The sequence below is a fragment of the Musca autumnalis genome, unplaced genomic scaffold (assembly GCF_047663935.1).
Source record: "Musca autumnalis isolate F117 unplaced genomic scaffold, ASM4766393v1 scaffold_1, whole genome shotgun sequence".
Classification (NCBI taxonomy): Eukaryota; Metazoa; Arthropoda; class Insecta; order Diptera; family Muscidae; genus Musca; species Musca autumnalis.
This window is the reverse complement of record NW_027411644.1, coordinates 201,377,515-201,405,332: the sequence shown is the minus strand read 5'-3', so window position 1 is coordinate 201,405,332 and position 27,818 is coordinate 201,377,515. Positions and strand designations below refer to the sequence as shown.

General features: G+C 36.6%; 2 protein-coding genes across 2 annotated transcripts in view; both read right to left on the bottom strand.

The window, feature by feature from the left end:
- Window positions 1–27,453, bottom strand: part of LOC141388978 (serine protease ea-like) — a 39,692-nt gene extending 12,239 nt beyond the window's left edge. Inside the window, exon 1 of the mRNA XM_073959906.1 lies at window positions 27,212–27,453. Within this exon, the coding sequence (XP_073816007.1) occupies window positions 27,212–27,290 (79 nt within the window). The 5' untranslated portion in view covers window positions 27,291–27,453. The remainder of the gene's footprint in view (window positions 1–27,211) is intronic.
- On the bottom strand, window positions 15,010–18,628 carry LOC141388979 (serine protease ea-like). The gene is made up of 3 exons (XM_073959907.1): window positions 18,397–18,628; window positions 18,075–18,249; window positions 15,010–15,802 (listed from the first exon to the last, which is right to left on the bottom strand). Exons 1-3 carry the CDS (start codon window positions 18,541–18,543, stop codon window positions 15,075–15,077), a joined length of 1,050 nt encoding a protein of 349 aa, XP_073816008.1. The 5' UTR covers window positions 18,544–18,628; the 3' UTR covers window positions 15,010–15,074.
- Window positions 27,454–27,818: the final 365 nt, after the last annotated feature.

Genomic DNA, 27,818 nt, shown 5'->3' with positions numbered 1-27,818 from the left:
TTTCGGTATTTTGAGAATTTTAGCTGAACACATTTTTTTAGATTAGATTAGATAACACTGTGCATCAAAATGGAGGTGAATGTCTGGGGCACGGAAAATTCCTCTTGGGGAAGAAAGGCCTTGGTGAGTATATTATGAACCCCGAAGGACAGCTCCGCCGTGAGTCGAACTTCCGCGTTATGGCGTGATGAAATTTTTGTTAGAGACCCTGTGGGCCATCAGGAATTAGCGTTATATCTTTGTTCACTGTTGCTTAAATGCTCTACAAAAACAACAAACAAAGATATAATGCTAATTCATGATGGCTTACAGGGTCTCTTGCAAAAACTTAATCACACCATAACCCGGAAGTTCGGAAGTTCACTGTATCCATTGTCGAAAAGTTGTTCCACCTAAAATTGTGAAATGACCCTAATTATTCCATTTTAATTAATACTATTTTGTGGTGGAGGGTATAAAAATTTCGGCCCGGCCGAACTTAACGACTTTTTACTTGTTTTCATTGAAATGGCATTTTTCCAGTTTTTGCACAATAAACAGGAGATTATATATGTTCAAAACAATGGGTCTATTAATAATCACATATATTGGTATCATTTTCAAATTGGAGACCCTCGTCAAAATACTTCAGAAGTAGGCTAAAAGCATCATTCAATTCAGTGATATCACTCTGGTAAGACCAAAGTAGTTTAAGGCCAAAAAAGAGAATACAATGGGAAAACCTTAGAAATACGAGTATCTTAAAATTTTAAAAACAATGTTTTCTGTTTTCATATATATATTTATTTCTTTACAGAGAATATAGCCAAAGCGCGTTGGACATTAAAACTATAAAATTTCACTTCCTGAAATAGTTTACTTAAACCCCACGACCAAAGTTGTGTTAAACAGAAGTTCAAAATTACGGCTTTAATTTGTTAACTTTAATTTTATTGAATAATTTATTAGAAGATGGGATTAGATGAGAATTGCTCCACGCAGAGGGAACGTTGGGACATCATGGTGTCCTCCACTTGTATTTTTTGTATTGATAGGTAGAATTCAGGAGTTGTGAAAGTGATGGGGAAAAAAACGCCGGAACACATGTCGTTTTTTTTGGTCTTCTATCACTCTGTTGTGTCAGAATACGCTAAACTGTCCATGACCCAAAAATTGCGCACAGTGTTATTATAGTTTCCACACGAGGGTCTGTTAATATACAAATCCTATTACCAAAACGTGGGTTTGTTAATTGACCATTTCAGGAGCTCAATCGTGGTATGTTAATGGGGATGCCGGGACATAACTCCCAGAATGATTTTGGGCTTAATGTCCGTGGGAGTTATGTCACGGCACCGTTAATGGTCAACTTCTGACTGCCAATGACGGTTCTGTTTGTATTAATATTCTGGCTTCCAAACCGTGTCTTTTAAATATACATATTATGGCGACCAAATCTGAATCTATTAAAAGAAAAATAATACCACCTAATCGTGTTTATTTCAACTGACAAACTTTGGCACAAATGTTGGCGAACAAAGATTGGACTTTTCATACAGAAACCAATTGTAGTTTTTTCCTAAAACCACAATCCTGGATATTATCATAAAGAATTTATAGTGGTTTGTTCATAGAGAACTAATGCTGAGCAATTGTGAGTCTATTCATCATAAAACAATAATGGGTTTGTGAATGACAAATTCCGTCTCCCAATAGTGCATCTGTCCGTAGACCAATTTTGGCGTCTAATCGTAGGTCTTCACTTAGGAAAATTCTGGTTTCTTATTGTGAATATTCTCCTGAATTGTTCAGAAACAAGCAAAACTCTGGCAACCAGTCTTGAATTCTTTAAAAATTAAATTCTGGCGCACTATCCAAGATCTACATGTGCAAAAACAAAAAACTCTTAGGTCGTTTAAAGAATCCTTCTTTAACAAAAAATCCATGAACACAGTTATGACAAATCTACATTTTTTATACCCTCCGTCTTTAGGCTAATGAGGTTATATACACACTTTCATACGACCAAAATGTCCCTCAACGAAATAATGCTTTTAGGCCTCAAGTGCCGTTTAATACTTGCTCTTGAAACATTTTAATTTTTTAACAACAGGTTGCTCTCGTGGCTTCTATTACGACAGTACAATTTTTTCAGGGACTAGTCCATACTTCGTGAGTAAAATGCCTAAAAGCTATAAAAAACCTCTTCTGCCACCATATGGAGTGGCTGTTGCGCACGACAAATGTCGAGCAGAGTAAGGCGTTAGTCAAACTTTGTAATATTTCTGCTCTGATGTTCGAAGATGGTCCACTCCATCCGACACCTTCCCACAAAAGTTCAAACCTTTTCGCTAAAATAGTACACACGATATTTCTTGAATGTAACAATCGATTTGGTCCAAGCTTTGGATTTAGTCATATCGATGCGGTCCTTAGGGTAACTACCCCACAAAATTTCAACATCTTTGCTTAAGTGCAGTCTATTCGGGGATCCTTGGACATTTTTACAGAAGGTACTCCTTGTGGTCCTGTTTAGAGCGATGCAGGCTATGGGTATATAGATGACGTCTGTTTAAATCAATTCTTCTTCTTTGGCTCTATTCAATAGACATTTTAGCAGATATAGTGCAAAATACAGCTTATTTTCTAACGGCTGTGTCTCTGAAACTTATTCGAGATAAATCATTGTAGTAGAACAGAAATTATATCATGAAAAATGGATGATATAGTTTTTTTGCAAAGAGTTTGTACTTGTTATGACAATCAAAATAGCTCATTACAAAAACGTGTTAAAAACACGAATTCATTTATTTATCCTATCGAAAATTTAAAAAACAGAAAATCACAAGAATTTTATTTCTAGATGTTGTTTCATGATGTTGTACTCATAATCCAAAGTGTTGGACGTTTTATGCCACAAACGTTCAACAAATATTACATTGTTCTAAATTCAGTAACACTACAGTCAGTCCAAAATTACGATTAGACCCTTCAAAACAACTTTACGCTTAACATCAACTATGCAGAAAATTAGTCATATATTTTGGTCAATAAGTATACAGATTTAGTTAAATTATCCTCTCTAATACGTCCTCCAATATATTACATATTTCTCGAGAAATTTAAATCAGTTAAAAATTTTACGAAGAAATGAAAGAAAGTGTAGCATAAGCTAATATCCTATGGAAACCAAACCATTTCGGGTCCCCCCATGGCTACGTCGGTGAACACCAACACCAACGTTCCGCTGTGGGCATTGAAATCTCAACCACATATCAGTCAGGAATCCACAAGACAATCAACAAGGAAGGAGTACTTGTTAAGCCAATCGCAGAAGGCGATGAGTGGGGATCAATTGTTAAGACCCAGCAAAATTTGAAGGGGTTCTTTGCGATGACGTGATTTCATGTCATCTTTTGCGTTGGTTCAAAGGAAGTCGTGAAAGATCCGATCTTTTCATTAGGATTTGAAACAATGCAAAGGAAGTCGTGAAAGATCCGATCTTTTCATCAGCATTTGTACCCATTCCATCGATCCAATAGAGATGATGTTTGTGTTTTTATTTACACACCTGTTTATTTTCATTTTGGTATGTTCCAGTACAGCAACAAGTAAAAAAGTATCAGTCGGCTTTGCCGACAGAGATATACCCTCAGCCTGTGCAAATTGAAACACTTTTTTCACAAAAAACTTATGTATTTAGGGGGTTTCAAAATTTTGGTCGTATGAACCGACAAAAAAATTGATTAAGATTAAAGTTCAAAAATTTTGCGGAAAAGGTACTTTAAGGAATGGACCGACATAGACCATGGGGGTGCCATAGGGGGTGTTTACACCCATCGGGCTGTTTTCTCAATAAGTATGGACTTGCCCCTGAAACAACTTTTACCATCATAATTGAGGCAGCGAATGTAAGTTGCTTCAACAAAAATCAAAGTGATTCAATAGCAGGTCTTAAAGTGAACTTATTCAAAATTTTGTGTGGGAGGTACGGGATGGAGTGGACAAATATAGTCCATATTCGAACCTGATCTATATCTGGTAGATATTATGAGAATGTGGACCAAATCGGTCACTCCCATCAAGAGTCATCGTGCGCACAATTTTTCCGAATATTTTCGAACTTTTGTGGGGTAGGTACCTGAAGGAGTGGACCGATATGGCTTATCTACAAACTTAAAGTAAGTTTGGAAACAATATTACGAAGACCAAATTTTGGCCGGAATCGGCATTTCCGTTCGAGTATTATCTGGCGCTTCCACCCAAAAACATGGTGTCATAGGGTTTGTTTTTCAACTTTCAGGCTATTTTTTCAGGAAATATGGACTTGCCCCTGAGGAAACGTGTACCTTCGTATAGGGGACAGTGAATACAAGATGTTACAACAAAAACCAAGGCGATTTGAGAGCAGGTCCCAAACTGAACTTTTCCGAAATTTTGTGTGGGAGGTACTCGAAGAAGTTTACCGATTGAGTCCATATTGGAACCTGATCTAAGTCTGATAGAAATTTCATAATGTGCAAAGTATGGACCAAATCCCTTCAAGAGTTATCGTACGCACAAATTTTCCGAACATTTTCGAACTTTTGTGGGGGAGGTACCGGAAAGAGTGGACCTATATAATCTATCTTTGGACTTCAACTAAGTTTGGACAAAATATTACGAAAGCCAAATTTTGGACCGAATCGGCAGATCCGTTCGAGAGTTATCTTGCGCTCCAACCACTACACACGCTGTCATAGGGTTTTTTGTAACTTTCAGGCTATTTTCTCAGGAAGTATGGACTTGCCCCTAATGAAACTTACAGCGTCGTATAGAGGACAGCGAATACAACTTGCGTAAACAAAAATCAAAGAGATTCGAGACCAGGTCCTAAACTGAACTTTTCCGAAATTTTGTGTGGGAGGTACCCGAAGGAGTGGACCCATTAAGTCCATATTGGAACCTGATCTAAGTCTGATAGAAATTTCATAATGTGCAAAGTATGGACCAAATCGGTTACTCCCTTCAAGAGTTATCGTGCGCACAAGTTTTGCGATAATTTTTGAAAATTTGTGGGGGAGGTACCTGAAGGAGTGGACCTATATGGCCCATCTTCGAACTTAAATCGAATCTAGACAAAATATTTCGATACCCAAAATTTGAACCGAATCGATTGATCCGTTCGAGAGTTATCGTGCGCACCAGCCTGCCAGACAGACGGACGGACATTGCTAGATCAACTCAAAATTGTCTGAAACGGATATCGTACAAACATACTTGGGGTCTAAAACCATTATTTCGATGAGGCACATTTTTGGTCGTATCAAAGTGTAAATACCCTCTTTAGCCTAAAGGATGAAGGTATAAAAATCTACTAATTTTTAAAATTTTTTCCAATAACATAAAGGAAAAATTGTTATCGTAGTCAAAATTAGTAGATGCTTGCAGGTTCTGGAACAGGCCAAAGTTGTTAGAACTGTCGTCGTGATGTTGTCTTACATTTCCTGCATATCAGACAACTAAAACTTCTAAACAATTGGTATTTTATGAAGCTTGAAATGTCTACAATGAAAATGAAGTCCCAATCATCGAGCTAAAAATAAAAGTTCTCTTGTCTGTTCTAAATCTGACATAGAACGAAATCAATCAAATCTCGCTTCTTGAAATTTGAAAAAAAAAATCGGAAACGAAAAGGAACATAAATCTGAAAATAAAGAAGAAACGACTTTTGGAAAGAAACAATTAAAAATAAATTAATTAAGCATAAATGGTATTTTCCAGAAAAAGTCTCTCCTCCCCGTTCGTTACATTTTGTTCTTAGAGATCCCTAAAGCAAGCCGGGTCAAAGATGTCAATATTATAAGATAGGAAAAGTCAATTGTGAAAAATTTACTGTAGAGGGAGTTAACCTCTGTTGCTACGATATCATAGCAACATTCTGTTAAACGAAAACTGTTATTCATTGGAATATTGACAAGAAAAACATTAAAACTCAAGTTTGACGGCATTCACTTTTGATTTTTTTATTAAATAAAAAATAAAAAAAAAAGTAAAGAAATAAATTTCAGCCACAAAACACAACGTTAATGTTTTCTGCCGCGAGAAATGGGAATCAAAAACGATTGGCATTGCTGTTATCAATTCCAGTGAGTTGTGTAGCCATCCAAAGACATAAATACAACAAGATAAGACATTTTGTTTGCTATCATTCTTCAGTGAATGGCTTTTGAATTTAACATAATGTTATATCACGATATGGTGATATAACATTTTTTTCTTTTATACATTTTTACGTATTTAACCGAATTTACCGATCCAATTGACATAGAATTATTCTTGAATAGATCCTTGAATTCATAAATTTCGTTTCTGATACCATTACATGAAATGTTCCTCCTTGGTTGCGATTTTGAATTAACTGCAACCTGTTAAAGGGTAATGTTTCTATACAAAGTTTCGTAAACATTTTTTTGTTGCATGCATTTTGTCTAGTCTTAGTTGTATTTATGTCTTTGGATGGCTACACAACTCACTGGAATTGATAACAGCAATGCCAATCGTTTTTGATTCCCATTTCTCGCGGCAGAAAACATTAACGTTGTGTTTTGTGGCTGAAATTTATTTCTTTACTTTTTTTTTATTGTTTATTTAATAAAAAAATCAAAAGTGAATGCCGTCAAACTTGAGTTTTAATGTTTTTCTTGTCAATATTCCAATGAATAACAGTTTTCGTTTAACAGAATGTTAAAACTAACTGTAGCTTTGACCTCACAAAAGCTCTCAAATTATTGAACACCAACTGGAAAAAAGATGAATCAAGATTTATACAGCCGAAAGCTTATCTTCAATTGTATATCTGCTTACAGTGACTTCAAAAAAAGTTCCCAAAAAATATAAATAACAATTTTGAAATCATTTTCTGGGTAAGATTTTTAACGAATTCCCTTTCATGTCAGATTTTATCTAATTATACCCTCGCATTTAAGCTAACGAGGGTATATACACTTTCATACGGGCAAAATGTGCCTCATCGAAATAATGGTTTTAGACCCCAAGTATGTTTGGACGAAATCCGTTTCAGACAATTTAGAGTCGATTTAGCCATGTTCGTCCGTCTGTCTGACTGCCTGGCTGACTGGTGCGAACGATAACTCTCGAACGGAGTAACCGATTTGGTTCAAAATTGAGTTTCGTAATATTTTGTCCAAGCTTAATTTAAGTTCGAAGATGGGTCATATCGGCCCACTCACTCGAGTACCTCCCCCACAAAAGTTAACATTTTTTTTCGCAAAAATTATGCGCACGATAACTCTCGAAGGGACTATCCGATTTGGCCCATATTTTCCACATCGTAATATTTCTACCAGACATAGATAAAATTCGAATATGAACTATATCGGTACACTCCTTCGGGTACCACCCCCACAAAATTTCGGAAAAGTACAGTTTAAGACCTCCTCTCAAATTCTTTTGATTTTTGTTGCAGGAACTTATATTCGCTGCTCCCATTACGACGGTGCAAGTTTTTTCAGGGTCCATACTTCCTGAGAAAATGCTCTGAAAGCTGGAAAAACCCGCTATGGCGTAATGTGTTGTGGATGGAGCGCGCGGTAACTCTCGTAAGGATAAACCGATTCGATCGATTACAATCGTAATGTTTTTCCCAAAGTTCTAAGTGGACCTAATCGGTCCACCCCTTTGGGTACCTCCCCCACCAAAGTTCAAAACTTTTCGCTAAAATGGTGCGCACGATAACTCTTGCAGCCAGTAACCGATTTGGTCCATCTTTTGGGCATCGTAATATTTCTACGAGACATAGATAAGGTTAGAATATGGATTATATATATCAACTTCTTTTGTATACCTCCCACCTCAAATTTCGGAAAAGTGCAGGTTAGTTTTTAATTTTTCTTGCAACAGGTTGCCCTCAAGGCCCTGTTACTATGGTACAAGTTTTTTGCAGTGTCAAGTCCATATTTCTTGAGAAAATGACCCTAAAACAATAACCCAATGACCAGCGTGTGTAGTAGCTGGTGCACACGACAACTCCCGAACCGAATACATCATTGGTCCACTCTTTATATATGGTAATATTTCTTCGAATATTAGATGAAATTCGAAGATGGTGCTTATAGGTCCACTTCTTCCGCTACCTCCCCCCACACAAGTTCGAAAATATTTGGTAAAATGGTAAGCGCAGTATCTCATAAAGGGAACAACCAACTAAGATGACGTTCAAAAGTGGGCCCTATCGGTCCATTCCTTAGGGTACCACCTACACAAATGAGCAACATTTTGTTTAAGATTTAAGGTATGGCTGTATTTGTTTAAGTGTGGTTAGAGGTATGTGCGAAAATCCTTTGAAATTTTTTACCGAAGGTTCTCCTAGTATCCCTGCTTACAGCGATATGATGTTTTATGAAGTCCATGTTTCTTGACATAATTGTGCTATCGAGAGGAATGACTCCCAAAATAAGACACACTGCATTCCTTTAGGCACCTCTCCTGCAAAACTTTTGAGATTTTAACCTTATCCACCATATCTTTGTCAATTCACACAGGCTGAGGATATACATAACTCTGTCGACACTTTTTTACTTGCCTATATAAATAACAAGTAAAAAGTCGTTAAGTTCGGCCGGGCCGAACTTTTTATACCCTCCACCATAAAATAGTCTTAAATAAAATGGAATAATTAGGGTCCTTCCACAATTTAAGGTGGAACAACATTTCGACAATGGATAGAATCCTACTGCCTCCCACTGTTGCTTAAATTACACTGTGAACACAAATGTTGGGGCAGAGATAATTCCTTTGGAGATGAAAGCCCTTGGTGACAGAAAAACCCCGAAGGACAGATGCGCCGTGAGTCGAACTTCCGCGTTATGGCGTGATAAAGTTTTTGCAAGAGACCCTGTAAGCCATCATGAATTAGCATTATATCTTTGTTTGTTGTTTTTGTAGAGCACTTAAGCAACAGTGAACAAAGATATAACGCTAATTCCTGATGGCCCACAGGGTCTCTAACAAAAATGTTATCACGCCATAACGCGGAAGTTCGACTCACGGCGGATCTGTCCTTCGGGGTACATAATATACTCACCAAGGTCTTTTTCCCCAAGAGGAATTTTCCGTGACCCAGACTTTCACCTCCATTTTGTTGCACAGTGTTATCTGATCTAATCAAATCTAAAGAAATGTGTTCAGGTAGGTGAAAGGTACCACCAAAGAGTCAACCTATCTTTAAAATTTTTGGCGGAAAAGTTTTATAGCTGCAGGGATCTTCAAGAGTCAAATTGAGGGTAGTTTCATCAAAACAATGTAGACCCTTAAAAATGGACCCATGTTGACGAATTTTAGTGAAGAAATTTCGTGACCACTGAAAATTCCCGAAAATCGGGAGGTACTGTTATATGGGGGATATACCAAAACATGGCTCTATATTGACGATTATTTTTGAATAGACAAAATTGAAGCTAAAATTCTCAAAATACCGATCATTACAGCTAGTACGGTTAAAAATTGCAGCAAAAATTCTCAAAATACCGAAAATCGGGAGATACCGTTATATGGGGCTATACCAAAACATGGACCTATGTGGACGATGTTCCTTTTGAGATGTTTTATGACCACTGAGAACTTTAATTACTGCTAGTTCGGTTAAAAATTGCAGCTAAAATTCTCAAAATACCGAAAATCGGGAGATACCGTTATATGGGGGCTATACCAAAACATGGACCTATGTGGACGATGTTCCTTTTGAGATGTTTTATGACCACTGAGAACTTTAATTACTGCTAGTTCGGTTAAAAATTGCAGCTAAAATTCTCAAAATACCGAAAATCGGGAGGTACTGTTATATGGGGGATATTCCAAAACATGGATCTATATTGACAATTATTTTTGAATAGACAAAATTGTAGCTAAAATTTACAAAATACCGATCATTACATCTAGTTCAGTTAAAAATTGTAGCTAAAATTCTCAAAATACCGAAAATCGGGAGGTACATATATATGGGGGCTATACCAAAACATGGACCTATGTTGACGATGTTTGGTGGAGATGTTTCATGACCACTGAGAACCGTAAATGGCAAATTACAGCTAGTTCGGTAAAAAATTGTAGCTAAAATTCTCAAAATACCGAAAATCGGGAGGTACCGATATATGGGGGCTATACCAAATCATGGACCTATGTTGACGATGTTTCGTGGAGATGTTTCATGACCACTGAGAACCTCAAATGTCAAATTACAGCTAATTTGGTTAAAAATTGTAACTAAAATGCTCAAAATACCAAAAATCGGGAGGTACGGTTATTAGGGGGCCATACCAAAACATGGACCTATGTTGACGATGATTGGTGGAGATGTTTCATGACCACTGAGAACCTTAAATGGCAAATTACAGCTAGTTCGGTTAAAAATTGTAGCTAAAATTCTCAAAATACCGAAAATCGGGAGGTACAGATATATGGGGGCTATACCAAAACATGGACCTATGTTGACGATGTTTCGTGGAGATGTTTCATGACCACTGAGAACCTCAAATGTCAAATTACAGCTAATTCGGTTAAAAATTTTAACTAAAATGCTCAAAATACCAAAAATCGGGGGGTACGGTTATAAGGGGGCCATACCAAAACATGGACCTATGTTGACGATGTTTGGTGGAGATGTTTCATGACCACTGAGAACCTTAAATGGCAAATTGCAGCTAGTTCGGTTAAAAATTGTAGCTAAAATTCTCAAAATACCGAAAATCGGGAGGTACCGATATATGGGGGCTATACCAAAACATGGACCTATGTTGACGATGTTTCGTGGAGATGTTTCATGACCACTGAGAACCTCAAATGTCAAATTACAGCTAATTCGGTTAAAAATTGTAACTAAAATGCTCAAAATACCAAAAATCGGGAGGTACGGTTATAAGGGGGCCATACCAAAACATGGACCTATGTTGACGATGTTGGGTGGAGATGTTTCGTGACCACTGAGAACCTTAAATGTCAAATTGCAGATAGTTCGGTCACAAATTGTGGCTAAAATTCTCAAAATACCGAAAATCGGGAGGTACCGTTATATGGGGGCTATACCAAAACATGGACCTATGTTGACGATGTTTGGTGGAGATATTATGCGACCACTGAGAACCTAAAATGGCAAATTACAGCTAGTTCGGTTAAAAATTGTAGCTAAAATTCTCAAAATACCGAAAATCGGGAGGTACCGATGTATGGGGGCTATACCAAAACATGGGCCTATGCCCATATCTTTTGGGATATAGGTTTGTTGATCACTAGGAACCCTAAGTGCCAAATTATAGCTAATTCGGTTTGCAAATGTGGCGAAGAACGTCAAAATACCTCAAATCCGGAGGTACCGTTATATGGGGGCTATACCAAAGAGTGGACCGATATAGCCCATCTTCGAACTTGACCTGCCTATGGAAAAAAGACCCTCGGGTGCAAAATTTCAGCACTCTATCTCAATTATTGCGGACGCTAGAGTGATTACAACAGACGGACAGACAGACGGACAGACGGACATGGCTAGATCGTCTTAGAATTTTATCCTGATCAAGAATATATATACTTTATAGGGTCGCAAATGATTAGTTCGATGTGTTACAAACAGAATGACAAACTTAATATACCCTCCATACTATGGTGGAGGGTATAAAAATGTAGTTCGTTGAGCACGTCCGGACCGATTTGGATATAACTCATCTTAGGTTTTAATGCAAAGAAAATTTGACCACGCCCACTTTTTTCAGTTTTCAATTTTAATCTTTTCTACAAAAACTACTGAACTAATTTTCCTGAAATTGTCATGGAATGTACAGGGATGGCCACCGGTGGTGTCTACGTCCGACCTTACCTACTTAGTTGGGACCCAAAAACTTGACCACGTCCACTGCTTAAAATATTTTACATCTACAAAACAGCACAACCGATTTTATTGAAATTGTCATGGAATGTATTTTATTGAATTCCAGAATATTACGAATGTATCGTTTGAAAAATTTACGAAATCCAGCTACTTCTTTGGGACCTAAAGACCCGACCACGCCTGCTTTTTTAAATATGTTATATCTCCAATACTACTGAACCAATCTCCATGAAATTTGAAGCAAAAGCTCAAGGTGACCGTCTTCTGCAAGAAACCATATTAGTCTTCCAATAGAAGACTTGTTCTTCTTCTGTTAATATTCATATTGGTATTCTTTGAGGTTAAACGTAGCAAAGAAAATACGAACAGACACAACACGAGAGTTAGACATCGGAAAGCTGCAATCACAACAGATAGCCACAGCATATTCCACTCAACTAGCCCAATTGCTCAATGAAAGCTCTCCTAGTCCCGATAACATATCAGCACAATGGCAAAATATTGTCCACTCCATGCAAACAGTCGCAAAATCCATACCTGGATACCAGAGACCTCCACCAAGGAATCCATGGTATGATCAGGAGTGTCGTGCTGCTACCGAAGAAAAAAAATACGGCATATAGGACTACTTTACAATCAGCAGCAACGTGTAGCGCACGAGAGAGGTATCGGGAGAAAAGGAGAGAGGAGAAACGTCTTTTCCGCAGGAAAAAGACAGAGATGGAAAAGCGGGTGTGTGAAAAAATCGAGATGTACAGAAGACAGAATGAAGTCCAAAAATTCTACCAAAGAGTCAAGCATCAAACTGATGGCTTTGGTACAGACACATTCTCCTGTAAAGACGAGCTAGGTAATTTGGTAACTGATACAGAAAGTGTGCTCAGGATATGGAAATAACATTTTTCAACACTGTTGGTATCCAATAGCAGCGAAGACTACGAAGATACCACAGACCCAATCCCAGAAGATGGAATTGAATGTCTACCGCCCAGCCAAGATGAGGTAAAGACAGCAATAAATCGGCTGAAGAATAATAAGGCAGCAGGAGCCGATGGCTTACTAGCCGAGCTGTTCAAAACCGGAGGCGACACGCTGATAAAGTGATAAGGAAGATAAGACTGTATGCTCTAACTATAGGGGCATCAGTCTACTCCCAAACGACTAAAGCCTATGGTCAATGAGATAACTGGACCATACCAATGCGCCTTTCGACCTGGCAAGTCCACCATTGACCAGATATTTACCCTGCGGCAAATCCTGGAGAAGACCCAAGAGCTGCAAAGCTCATTCGGCTCTGTAAAATGACTTTAACTGACATGAGATCCTCAGTTAACATATGAAAGAACCTCTGCGAAGAGTTTTGTACCAAAAGAGGTTTCAGACAAGGAGACAGCCTTTCGTGTGATCTCTTCAACATCCTGCTGGAAAAGATTATACGACAGACAAACGTCAAAAGAAGTGACACAATATACAATAGCCAATAGCCACATGTTACTTGCTTATGCTGATGATAGACATCACAGACAGACATCATGGAACGATCAGTAAAATAAGTAGCTGATACCTTTATGAAGGTCGAAGGAGAATCTGCTAAAGTGGGTCTGGCGGTAAACGGTGAGACGACCAAGTTGATGGTGTCGACGCGCAATGCCTCCATTGAGCTCGCACCAACTGTGGAAGTTGGTTCCTACAACTTTCGTTGTACCTCGGCACCTCCGTAAACACAAAACAAGTAAGAACAGACTATAGTCGGACGGGGCCGACCATGTGATACCCTATACCACTATCCCTGTGCACTAGCTTTCCGGGCTAGCTGTTATAAGATGTGCATTAGAAATTTTACCAATTTTCACACAAAAGTTTTGATCAATTTAACCCGCTAAATATTATCCGATCATACCGTTGACTTGCACGCTACTTCTTCATCTCAAACCAAAACTACGTTTAAAATTTCGCGCCGATCGGACTATTATTGCGACCTACAGAGCGGCTACAAAATCGAGCAAAAATTTTGTTTTTGGTCCATTTCATCCCTTTAACATTTCACGATCATCGCCAAAAACTAATCAGTTCTATTCTGGTCCAAACCCGACCTCCATACTAAATTTCGTGACAATCGGTCCATAATTGCGGCCTCTAGCTTGATTACAATTTTTAATGGACGGACAGACGGACGGACGGACGGACACACATCGCTAAATCGCTTTATCTCGTCGAGATATGAAGTTTGGTATACCACATGAGGGGTCTACGACGAATATTTCGCGGCGTTACATGAATTTTTGGGAAAACAAACTTATTATACCCTTTTCCACATTGTGGTATAGGGTATAAAAACGATATCAGTTGTGAAATAAAAAGAAGAACTGTATTGGCCAACAGATGCTACTTTGGTTTAAGTAAGCAGTTTAAAAACAAAGCCACATCTCGCCAAACAAAAATAACGCTCTACAAAACACTGATACTACCCGTGCTGATGTATGGCTCCGAAGCCTGGGTACTTGCGCAAGCAGACATGGCAGTGCTTGGTGTGTTTGGTAGAAAAATTCTTCGAATGATCTACGGACCAATCTGCGTTGACGGTGAATATCGATGTCGCATGAATCACGGGCTGTATCTGCTATACAACGACATCAATATAGTTAAACGTATCGAGATGCAACGATTGCGTTGGCTAGGCCATATCATAAGAATGAGCGATGATGAACCCGCTAAAAAGGCGTATAAATACGGGGCGCTTGGCGGTGCGCGTAGAATTGGCAGGCCAAGGAATAGATGGCGCAAACAAGTGGATGAAGCCAGCTAAGTAAGTAAGTAAGTAATCTTTGAGAATTCATATTGGTCTTCTGCGAGAAAACTTTTTGGTCTTCGGTGGAAACAGTATTGGTTTATTGTGTGAACCTTTATGTGAAATTCTATTAGACTTCTATGGGAAGATCTATTGGTTTCCTATGAAAATGTGTGGGAAAACCTGTTCTTCTTTTATGAGAAGACCTGAATATTTTTTTTTTTTTTTTGATTTCTGATTAGCTTAAATTAATATTTTAATTTTAAATCACAACGAGACCCTATTAAAACCCTGGCGAGTAAATCAATTCTGTAGAGATTGCGGATACACATTACATTTTATATACATATATAAAAACGAAATATTTATTTAGTATTCTTCAACTTTTATTCATCTTCAAACAATCTGTTATATATCATTTAAACACATTTAAGGTTTAATATTTTCCAAAATCCAATCAGCATAGGCACCAACACGTGTATAAACACCAGGCCAACCCGCTGTGGCACACTGCTTAGGTCCAAATGATACAATACCGGCCAAAATGTAAACATCACGATTATCTAATTTTTGTCTCACCACCAAAGGACCACCCGAATCGCCAGTACACGAATCAATACCAGCTTCACCACCAGCACACATTTGAGAATTTTGTAAATAAATTCGCTTTGTTGCATATTTCTGACGACAAGCAGTGTGCGACCAAGCATCAATGGCTGCCTTTAATTTCATGTTACTGCTTGTACCAGTTTCGGTGGCACCAAATCCCGACACATCCAATTTCATTGCATCAAATTTTCGCGAACGCATCTCTTCTTGCATTGGTAAGCAAACGGGACTAATAAAATGGGTATAGGCCACTTCACGATCTAAACGTATCAAAGCTATGTCATAAAGACGATTCGCTGCATTTTCATTGTAACTTGGATGGGATATGATTTCTTCAATACCAACATCGAAATGTGGATCAGCACAATCGAGCTTATTATTTATTAAACGTTCACAATCGGGTGATGTCGAACGATCCCATTCTCCCAAACGCACACCTGTGGGAACATTCGATTGTAAAGCTCTACCCGTAACACAGTGGGCAGCCGTTAGAACATAACGTTTATTGATCAGGGATCCACCACAAAAGAAGTTTTTAATATTTCCCGCTGAAATTTTTTCAAATGAAAACAACATGGATTTGGATTTTTTGGATAATTTTAAGGGCAAAGCATGCTCAATATGGACCTTTGTCTGGAATAGGAAGGGGAACTTGAATGCCTTAATTTATTGAAGATATCATGCAAAGCAGTTGTATGTCGCAGTTGAGAATTAGAAAGTGAATTATGATGCTGGTGATAACCGTACGGCTCATATAGGGCTCTAATACGAGGGGCACTACAAAACCTTCTGTAGTGGGATTCTCTAACGCATTTTTGGTTACCTACAAAAATCGGTAGAATTAAAATCCAAAATTATGAATGAAATGTGAAAATAAAAATTGGCAACACTGTTGCTATCGGTAGTACTTAGCGACAACTTTATTTTGGTTGCTAACTCACCGACTAATTTCGTTCATTAACGAAATTAAAATTTTTGGAAAGTTTGACCGTTTTTAGCCTAAAATGGGGTACACACGATCAGTTTTGACTGTCATTTTTGCTCAAAGAATCGGTTGCTTGCCAGTGTGGCCGTTCATTTTTATCAGTCATCAGGCAATCACAAAATATTTTGTGGTTGCTGGACAGTTTGCCATTTATCGATATTTCCGAAAAATCGATAGTCAAAATTGATCGTGTATACCCCGCTTAACCTTACTCAGGACAGTTTGACATCCGACCATGTGTAGGGTTGTTTAGTCCCTATCCACACTAGCGTGAATTTCATGAAATTAGGTGTTCTTATATCGAATTCCACACTACATCAAATTTACGATTTGTCTCTACTATGGAACTTGATCTAGAAACGCATCATTAAATTTTTATTTTTAATCACGGCAAGAGTGGATCGATCAAATTAAATCTTTGTATATCGATAAAGGGCCATCCTATATCACTACGAAAAACTGGTTTAATGAATTCAATCGTGGCCGACACTCGCAAAAAAACGAAGGTCGTGAGGATCGCCCAAAGTCGGCCGTTGTGCCGGAAAAAAAATTAAGCCTTGCGTGAACGGATAATGTAATATCGCCATGGTATATACCGTGAGATAGAGGCATCCTTGGGCATTCGTTCCAAAAACTAGCATTTGATATTGCATGAACACCTGGCCGCAAAAATGGATTTTTTTCGCTAGATCCAGCAAAATTGTTCAATCGCTCAAAAAAGGCTCTTGTGGATTGGTGCAAAAAAATTGTGAATAAAAAAAACCGTTGCGCTTCAAACGACGTGTATAACATCGTCACACACGACAAATCATGGATCTATGCTGAGGAGCCCGAAACAAAACAGGAATCGACCATTTAAGTCTTCGAAATCGAGCCAAATCCAACGAAAGTTGTTCACCTAAGAAGCACTTCGAAGCAAATTGTCGCCTGTTTTTTCGGCAAAACTGACTGTGTGGCGACTATATGGATTGAGAAATGTAGGGTGATTAATTCTGCGCGTTACACTACCATTTTTTGCCTGAAGTCTCCTGGTTTATTTGAAAAACGAACATGAGAAGACGAATCGTTCTGCACGACCATGCGAGCTCTCACACATCGATTCAATCCATCGCCTTTTTGACCGGACAAACCGTGGAATTGATGGGTCTTGCGCCGTACAGCCCTGACTGGGGATCCAATGACTTCATTTGATTCCAGCACATCATGAAAAAAGGCGTGGTCAACTACCTTCGTCGCCAGAAGATGCCGTAAAATCATTCAATCTGTCCTTAGTACGTTTAGGGTAAAAACTGTCAAACGTTCCAAAAAAAATGTCAAATGACGCCTGGCGACACTGCGTGCTGCCTAGGCTACATGGTTTTGTAGTGCCCCTCGTATTTTGAGATGCAGCGTCATAGTGACAAATAACAAAATAAATGAGATACGAATTCCGTGAGTAAGCATATGACTTCGGATCTCTCAGCTCATTTGCAGTCATTAAATCTTACCGTTTTACAGAAGAAATTAGCACATGCATTATTATTTAAATACCATAAAAATTTAAGCAGTACCCGACAAAAATCCATTCCATGAAAAACGTCGACTCTATGCGATCGGTTCTGTTTACCGTGACAAATATGTGACATTCAAGTTAATGGATATATGTCATTTAAAGGACAAACAAAGGACATACATTGACAATGACATTGGACAGGTATAAATGTAGAGACAAGTATGTTATACAATTATTTAAATAAACAAAACATTCATGCAACATTCAGAGTAAAGTAAATACGACAAACATTCCATCCAGACGTAGGTCATCTTTTTTTTCTATTCTGATTCTGACAACATACGTTTTGTATATTCAATCAAAGCCAACCATGGATATTCATCGATACGCGTTACATTCCCACCATGGATGCGATCATCAAAAGATTTGCCACAATCACGTGTGGAGGGTAAGAGATTTGCGGAGGAGGAGGAGGAAAATGTCGCAGCTCTTACAGCAGTTTGAGACTTACAACATACCTGTGAACAAATATGATTTACAATTTTGGCAGAGGACTACATAAGATTACGACTCATTTTCATAACCTTCGGGGAATTTTGAATTTTTGGCCTAAACAATAATGTAGCGAAAGGTAATGAATATGTCCCGTCTAATTTAAAACTTACATAGATTTGTGTACCGACTTGATCACACATGCTCTGTTGCAAATATTGAGTTTCTTGGGGTGTTCGATTGGTATTTTTCAATAATTGTAACAATGAGGGACATTCTACGAGACTACGGCATTGCCCGTATGCTCGATCAGGAGTCATGCATTGCTCATCTGTAATATATTTTCGAATTAATTTTTTGGGATTCCAATCAATAAAATATGTTCTTAATAAAATTTTTTAACACATTAAACATGCATATATTGACCGTTTTTGGAAGGATGTTTCTACGCAATTAGAGACCACAATTCCAAATTACAATAAGGTTGAAATACTGAAAACATATAGCTTGCGAACATCTCGAAACCATATGTGGAAATTTCGTTCATACCAATGATAACAAATTACAGTTGAACCTCGATTATCCGTGAATCGATTATCCGGGAACCTCCATTATCCGTGATAGAAAAGAAACGTTGGATTTTTTCCATTTCTTCTATTTTTCGTTATAAACTTCATTGCCCGGGAGTAAATTAAATTGATTAAGCAAACAAAAGGTAAATAAACGAAAGCTGGAAATTCTCCAGTATTACACAATTTGTGTATTTATGGTATCACAAAAACCATGGGACAAAGTCCATTCAGATGAATCTGATGATGATGATATTTGTTGGACTCCAAAGCCTTATAGTGGAGGCCCAAGGGGGGTTAAAGTCTTTTCCCAAATAAAAGACCTGAGTTGAAGTTTTTATTATTTATTGGAGGTTGGGTCTCCTTGACCAACTCCTCTTATTGTTCAAACTTAACTGACTAAATTACAAAATGTTAAAAAAGATTTTGCTAATTCTAATTTTGAAAACGGTACATATGTGTTTTAAATTATGTACATACATATAAATAAATAGAGAATGAGATAGAAAATTTTATTATGTTCGCTCTTCATGAGTTAGAATACAGAAATAAAAATATTAAAACATTAGTGATTCTAAAATTTGGTGGATTACCGATACGAATTTAATAAAAATTGCAGATTTGCACATTATAGTACAATATGATGTCATTTTTACTTAAAAAATATGTTCAAAAACTGCGTAAAAGCATTACCTCCATTATCCGGGAAAATCGATTATCCGTAATGCCTCCGGTCCCGACCATCACGGATAATCGAGGTCCGACTGTATTAAATTTTCTATGCTCAATGACATGAAACCTATCTTTTATTTTTATACCCTCCGCATTTATGCTAAGCAAAATCGTGAAAACCTAAACAACCCCTAAAAATGTCAACTTGAATCGCGATTTATTTAAAAAGAGCTCCGGCGATTTTTTTAGTTTTTTGATTTTTCTCATCTATGAACATTGTACTTTCAGAATCCGCAAAAACTTCCCAGGTGTAAACACCTTCCATTTAAATTTGATTTAAGAGCAGCGTGTATTTTACTTTCACTTGGCTTTTGCATTGTTCTTACATCACATATGTAAAATAACATATCGTGAGAAGTACCCACTAGGAGCACATTTGAATATTTTTGGTATCAAAAATTAGACTTTCACTTTTTTTAACTTTGGCCAATGGCAGTGACCACTGTGCAGCAGCCGGAAAACTCCACGATAAATGTTTTACATAAGTCCACATTTTGTTACAGCCCCAGTGGTAAAAAACGTATCCACAAATTGTAAACATACATAGATGCACATTTTGGTATAACTCCCATAGAACGGTTTCTACCGGCCAAATTTTCTGCCAGCTTGGAAAGTACAGAGATACCGCTCGACGTAAAGTCTTTCAAAGGATTTTTCTACTTTACAGAATCTTACTTGTTATTTCGAATTATCAACGGACAGAAATCCTGTAGAAATGATCAGTATAGGTTCATATTTTGGTACATATTTGGTACCTCCACATTTTACGCATTTTGAAGGTCCGAGGGGAATGAGTGTAACATGATATTTCGGATTCTGAATGAAAAGGAAACATCGATGTCTCATTGGTATAAAACCTTGTCCTCAAGAAAGCGATATTCTTCAGTAAACATATTCCAAGTCTCCTAAGAATAAGACTTCAGTTAAGCCGAACTGAACGCCGTTTTTACTTGCTACTTGGGGTAATAAAAATTTCCTTAACTGTGTATGTACTGCTACTTATATGGCCTTTTTAACTAAGACCATTCCAATTCAAATTTTTTCGAACCAAACTACTGTTTTCTTTTTTTTTTTTTTTGAAAATATATTTGATTCATTTTTGTTTTCAATCAAACAACATTTGTCTATAATAACAGGAGTTTGGTACTAATTCGAACGAATTTGAATTCGAATCGTCTTAAAAAAACTGGTCAATAGTAATTAATACTGCATATGCATGCCATAGACTGGGTATGGGAATTGCATTACTTATATTCATACCCAGCAAACTTAATTGGAAGTAGTGGAATGTAGACAGTTCAAACGGAGTCGTGAATAAAGCCCTCCATTCCCTACATTTTAAACGCATTGTGATGCAATCCAAGGAATATGACATCCTTTTGTCACATTTCAATTACATCCGGATGCAGTTCAAGGGAGTCGTACAAAAGGCGCTCCGTTCGATACATTTTACAAGCAGTTGCTTAGATATCCCTACAAGCAAGCCAGTTTTTAGATACCAACAAGCAGCGACATTGATCTTCCAAAGACAAAATTTTGATTTAAAATAAAAAAATACAAACCAAAGTTTGGAACATTTTTACGGTAACTAACAAGAAGAAAATTTCCTAATGGAGTGCTATTGGAGTCCGTGTAGAAATCTCAACTGGTGATAATATAAGAACCCCTCTAGCAGATGAACCAAGAACATTTCAGCTTGGATTAAATGGAGAGAGGAGGAAACAAACTCAGTTGCGATTGAATTTAGTGAAGAATTGTCCTAATTTTTGTTTATATAATAAAATAAATAATATTTATGCTGGCACATTTTGCAATGCCTTGCATTTTTATTGCATCTTTGAACTGATCCAAAGCACTGCATCAAAACACGTGCTTAGGATGCAAATTAGACTAAATACTATTCTACTCTAAAGGATTAGCCAAAAAGCAATGCCAAAGGGTTAGTTAAAATGCAGTGCATCTCTCAGTAGTCACGCTCATCAGTGAAAATGCACAATTTAATGTCATTCCAATCTTTGGAGGCAAACTTTTTGCTGGGTATGTATGTATGTATGTTTGTTTGCCAGTGTGTATTTTGTCCGAAACTGGAATCTTCCTGTTTTCTTTGGGAGATGTTGTTGCAGTTGAATAACACATACAGTGTCGGACAAAACTAAAGCACCCCCTCAGTACATTTATTTAAAATGGTAATTTTTTAAGAAAACAAAAAAACCTTTCATATCGTCAAAAAATGAGAAAGCCAGGCTTAAATTCGCCGAGACCCATCTGAACTGAGATATCCAAAAATGAAGGACTGTGCTGTTTTCTGATGAATCTAAGATGATTTTAAAGGATTATTTTCAAGCATCGTTATCTATTAAAAGACGTGATGTTGCCTTATGCAGAAGAAGATATGCAACTTAGATGGACATTCCAGGATAACACTATGCAACACTCATAATGCAAACAACATCTAGTATGCATTTTTTGAAATACATATTGAGAGTACAAAAGGGCTAGTAGGGTTTTGTTCTGTCAGATCAAGTTCGTATTTTATGGCCTCATCTAAACTGGGCTAAAACTACAGTTTTTGTGCCTTTATCGGGCCTATATCTCAGAAACGAATAGGAATTTGGCCTTGCTGTCTTTGGCAATATTGTAGCCCTAAACTAGTAGAACTTATTTTTCGAGCAAACCCTGTAAGAACACTTCCATCTAGGTCATCAAAATCGATAAAATATAGAACATTTTATAGAATTGCTGAAAGTCTGGTCAGTTTTAGCTAAACTTTTGGGTGTTGAACCAAGTAACTTCTTGCAAAAATCTTCCAAATAAAGTTATCAGCAATTCTTTAGAACATTCTGAAACTCTAAAATGCTTACTTCATGTTGTTTCAGCGGTATTTTGCATCACATCTTTTACAACACAGTTCACACCAACAATTTATTCTCGCATTTCGGATTTCAACACATTATTGATGTCGTTGACAAATATACTGAAAACAACGTGATAGAGGGATATTCTGAAGAATTGTATATTACATTCCAGCGAATATTTTTCCGAAAGAAAACAATAAGAAAAAATTTACGGTTTTGGATATATGTTGCGAAGTGTATACAAATTATGAAAATGTTCCATATTTTATAAAATTTGAGGTAATAAATTTAGTTTTTCGAATTCATTACTTCTACAAATATTTTATTCTTGCCCTTATTTACAAATTTGCTTCAAAAGTCAGATGAAAACTAACATAGGTTTCAGAGATATAGCCCAGAATTGCTTTAAAAAGTCAATATTTAACCATGTTTAAATGGGACCATAAAATCCAAGCTGGATCTGACAAAACAAAACCCAACTAAGCTGTTTGTCGTTTGGGTATGTACTTTCAAAAAATCCTAAGTTCAAATTGTTTGCACGAGGCTACCTTAAAAATGTTGCACAGTGTAATTAGCCCAAACATGTATCGAAAGAGGTTAAGGAGTGATTCCAAAACAATTCAACAGAAGTTATTCATTGTACCGCCCAATCTCCTTATCTTAACTCTCCATTGGGACTTGTGGGAGATCGTTAACTCAAAAATCAACCGAAAAAAAATTTGCAAAACCAAAGAAACTTTTTTTGAAGCCATTAAAATGGTCTGTGAAGCAATATAGTCTGCAATAATTAATAATTATTAAATTATTAATTTAAGTTACATAAAATACAAAAAATACGCAATTTGGCAGGTCCGATCTGGGTTTTCTATATTTTCCAAATATATAATCACCACACATATTTCAAAAGCTGTTTAAATGAAGCGCACAACATCTTCTGCATGAATCCATAACGAAAAACCATCAATATGATATTTATAGTGTCCAATCACAACGACAATCTGGATAAAAATTGTAAAATATGGCCCTAAAACATATGTATATCAAAAACAAGTGCTGCTAAGGCCGCCATCAGACCATCTGCTTTTTCACATGTATGAATCAGCTGTTCTGTGTATTAGTATACCCAAAGTGACAACATACATATGAAAAAGCAGATGGTCTGATGGCCGCCTTAGAATGTTATATGTTATGGTTATAGATTTTTTTCAGAGACTCATAATGAAATTTCATTAGGAACATTTCTTTCTTTAACAATATCCCCAAAAAGTGAAGAATTTTTGCTAGATTTTGATCCAGTATGGAATTATGTAAAATTAACAGTCCAAAATTAAAACGAATAATTTCATCCCAAAATATATAAATTTGTGATCTAATTATACCCTATACCACAATGTGGAAAAGGGTATAATAAGTTTGTTTTCCCAAAAATTCATGTAACGCCGCGAAATATTCGTCGTAGACCCCTCATGTGGTATACCAAACTTCATATCTCGACGAGATAAAGCGATTTAGCTATGTGTGTCCGTCCGTCCGTCCGTCTGTCCGTCCATTAAAAATTGTAATCAAGCTACAGGCCGCAATTATGGACCGATTGTCACGAAATTTAGTATGAAGGTCGGGGTTGTACCAGAATAGGACTGATTAGTTTTTGGCGATGATCGTGAAATATTAAAGGGATGAAATGGACCAAAAACAAAATTTTTGGTCGATTTTGTAGCCGCTCTGTAGGTCGCAATAATAGTTCGATCGCCGCGAAATTTTACACAAAAGTTAAGTTTATGATGGAGAAGGCGTGTGAAAAGCAACATGAATATCGGATAATATTTAGCGGGTTAAATGGACCAAAACTTTTGTGTGAAAATTGGTAAAATTTGTAATGTACAGGTTATATTTATCCATGGAGGAAAGATATTGCAAATCTATAGTGGTATAGGGTATCACATGGTCGGCCCTGTCCGACTATAGCCTGCTCTTACTTGTTTTCTTATAAGTATAGTATACCTACATTTATGGTTTATTTTAAAACTGATAGTGAAATTTTGTGTAGAATTTTTCTTCTTTTGACTTACTTTTTACCTAGAACCAAGTTTCCTATTACTTTCATGTATCAAGTCGAAAAAAGAAGGAAACAAATTTCATCAAAAAAATTGGGAAATATTTTCCTGTTTTTCAGCAAATTTGATACTGCTATTTTCATGATATACAATTTAAATAGACATTTCATTTCTTTGGTGATCCATAGTGAAATTTGACGAAGAATATTTTTGTCTTTGACGTCATCTCTCTAAAACTATGTTTTGTGGGACAATTTTGAATAAACTCAGATGAAGTACGACTTTAACCCTAAAACGTGTTTTTCATTTTTAGAGATTCCTGGCGATTAGACAAGAGTTACACTATATACCTTAAATGCAAGGATTCCGAGATATCTTAACTCGAATAGTTCGAAAAAAAAATAGAAATGGACGGAATTTGCCCAGCCTACTTTGGTTACTTTTCGATGTAAACGTTAAAAACGCCGTGCCCACGTGTCTCATATACTTATCTCTACTTTCATAATCTACTCAGTTTGCTTGTCATTTTTATACCCTCCACCATATGGAGGGTATAATTAAATTTGTCATATATTATTGATCAGCATAAAATTCTATGTCGATTTAACGAGTCCGTCTGTCCGTCCGTCTGTCTATTGAAATCAAGATACAGCTCGCAATTTTAAAGATAGAGAGTCAATATTTGGTACAGAAGTTTTTATTACTTGTAGGATGGTTGGTATTGAAAATGGGCTATATCGGTCCACGTTTTGATATAGCCCCCATAGAACGGTACCACCCGATTTTCGGTATTTTGAAGGTATTAGCTTTATTATCACACCGAAATGACTGAAATTTGGCACTTAGTCTTCTTTTAGAGTATAAAACTTTCCCCCAGAATTTTGTCAGTATCGGTCCACGCCTTCATATAGCCCCCATAGAACGGTACCTCCCGATTTTCGGTATTTTGATGGTTTTAGCTTCATTATCACACCGATATGGCTGAAATGTGGTACTTAGTCTTCGTTGAGGGTATATAACTTTCTCCCAAAATTTTGTCGGTATCGGTCCAAGCCTTCATATAGCCCCCATAGAACGGTACCTCCCGATTTTCGGTATTTTGAAAGTTTTAGCTTCATTATCACACCGATATGGCTGAAATTTTGCAATTAGTCTTCTTTAAGGGTATAAAACTTTCTCTCGATATCGGTCCACGCCTTCATATAGCCCCCATAGAACGGTACCTCCCGATTTTCGGTATTTTGAAGATTGTGGCCTCAATTTTCCTCCGACATGGCTGAAATTTGGTATTTAGACTTGGTTGGGGATACTCAAGATTTGTCGGTATAGGCCACGCCTTCATATAGCCCCCATGGAAAGGTACCTCCCGATTTTCAGTATTTTGAATATTGTGGCTTCAATATTCCACCAAAATGGCTTAAATTTGGTATTGAATTTTCTTTGCGTCTAAAATTGAATTGAAACTAATTTTTCCATTTTACTTCAATACATTTCGTGGTGGAGGGTATACAAGTTCGGCCCGGCCGAACTTAATGCCGTTCTTACTTGTTATTTTTTTTTTTTTTTTTTTTTCGCACAGTGGAATTTGATATACTCTAAGCCTAAAATATGTGCTTGTGTCATCCAGAATAAAGAATACGTAACGAAATATTGATTTCAATAGTTTTTGTTGTACCTCATATTTGGGGGATGCTTTAGTTTTGTCCGCTTATATTTGCGACCTAAAATCTTTTTTGAATTGTAACTTTTGTTTATTACATTCTTAATTCCTTATGATTGTATTTTCCAATAACAAAGATATAAATAAATAAAAAGAAAAATACAAAACAAAACAAATTTACAACTTTTCTTAAAAAAATTTCCATTTAAAAAGATGTACTGAGGGGTGCTTTAGTTTTGGCCGACACTGTACATACATACGTATTAATCCTTGGTACATAAGTTTCTAAAGCAAAGATGCACATAGTAAGAATATTACCGTATGCTTGTGTAGGTATATTGTATAAAACTCTAGCGTAAAGGAGCGTGAATAGCTGTTCTAAAGTTCAACGAACATATATTAATCAGGTTTCTTCAATCAGGATTTTAATGAATAATATTATTTACTATTTTAGTACTATGACATTGCTTACATATCTATTTTTCATTATTCGCCTTATTACTTCCTTATTTTAATGTGTGTATAAGGCGGATTTATGTGTATATTTATGTATGTATGTGTTACCATGAACTCTATTCACAATCGTTTTTAGGTGGTAACAACATGTAATGTAAATTATAATAAAAGCTGATTGTTTATTATGTTAATAGACAGACAATAATTTTCAATTTCTTCAAAATTAAAAATAATAATTAAAAAAATTAAACAAACAACAATTTCAAATTAAAATAAAACTTCACACAACACATATGTATTTGGAATGATTGTATTTATGAGATACTGTATATTTTCAAGTTAAATTAAAAAGTTATTAATTTTAGTCATAGTTTAGGTAAATTATATTTCACAAAATATTTTCAATTTTTTGTTTTGATCCACTGTCTAAAACCACACATTTAAATCTCGAATTAATAATCACTTTGAAACATTTGTTTTGCTTTTTTTCTTCTTCTTTTGTTATTCAAAATTATTCATTATCAGTTCTTATTTCAGTTTCTATTCTAATCAGAATATTTTCGGTAGCCCCGTAACCCGATGGGTCATTGCTGGCCATTTTGAAGAGATAAACGCACGAAACTCTGTTTGAAAAGACACAAAAAAACAACAAAGACACTCACTTGCTGCGGCCACTGAGCCCTGTATACAAAACGCTGCTAGAATGCCAGCTATTAAAGGCAGTGCGGTAGAATATTTCATATTGGAAGAAAAAAAAATCACTTCTTATTTGCTCTGCAACAGACTGACCATGCGACAAGACAAGACGACGATCCTCAACAGACGGGTTTTAAAATCACACTAAGCTGAGACTCATCAATGATGTGATCTTTAATATAAAATCGAATATAAAAGATGCTAACCGGGTAGGTAGTCAGCCAGCTGTTTTGAATGTCTCTGGCCCTGCTGCATTGAATTACCAAGCCAAACATGAGAGAAAGAGAGATTCATAGTCGTATAAAACCGAGAAACTGAGACGATAATTACCTCTGAATCAGAAGTTCTGATACAAGTTTGCAAACTAAGGGAAATCCATAAGTACACTCTCTTCCATTTCGCAAGTATGAAAGTCATTCACACACAACTTAGCTAAACTAAGGCAGGGAAAATACACAACAACTAGCAGCTAATATTCAATTCAAACAAACATTTTTTGACAATTAATTCAAATACCAAGAAGAAAAAAAAAAAACATTACAACCAAATTTGATTCTGAATTAAAATTGCAAA

Excerpts from the sequence above, each read along its gene's own strand:
- LOC141388979 (XM_073959907.1), bottom strand. The coding sequence starts at position 18,543 with ATGACTCCTGATCGAGCATACGGGCAATGCCGTAGTCTCGTAGAATGT. Across the intron at positions 18,250-18,396 it reads AAGTCGGTACACAAATCTAT|GTATGTTGTAAGTCTCAAAC; the intron begins GTAAGTTTTAAA and ends ATTTGTTCACAG. Across the intron at positions 15,803-18,074 it reads TTTGATTGAATATACAAAAC|CGGGAAATATTAAAAACTTC; the intron begins GTATGTTGTCAG and ends AAAAAATTTCAG.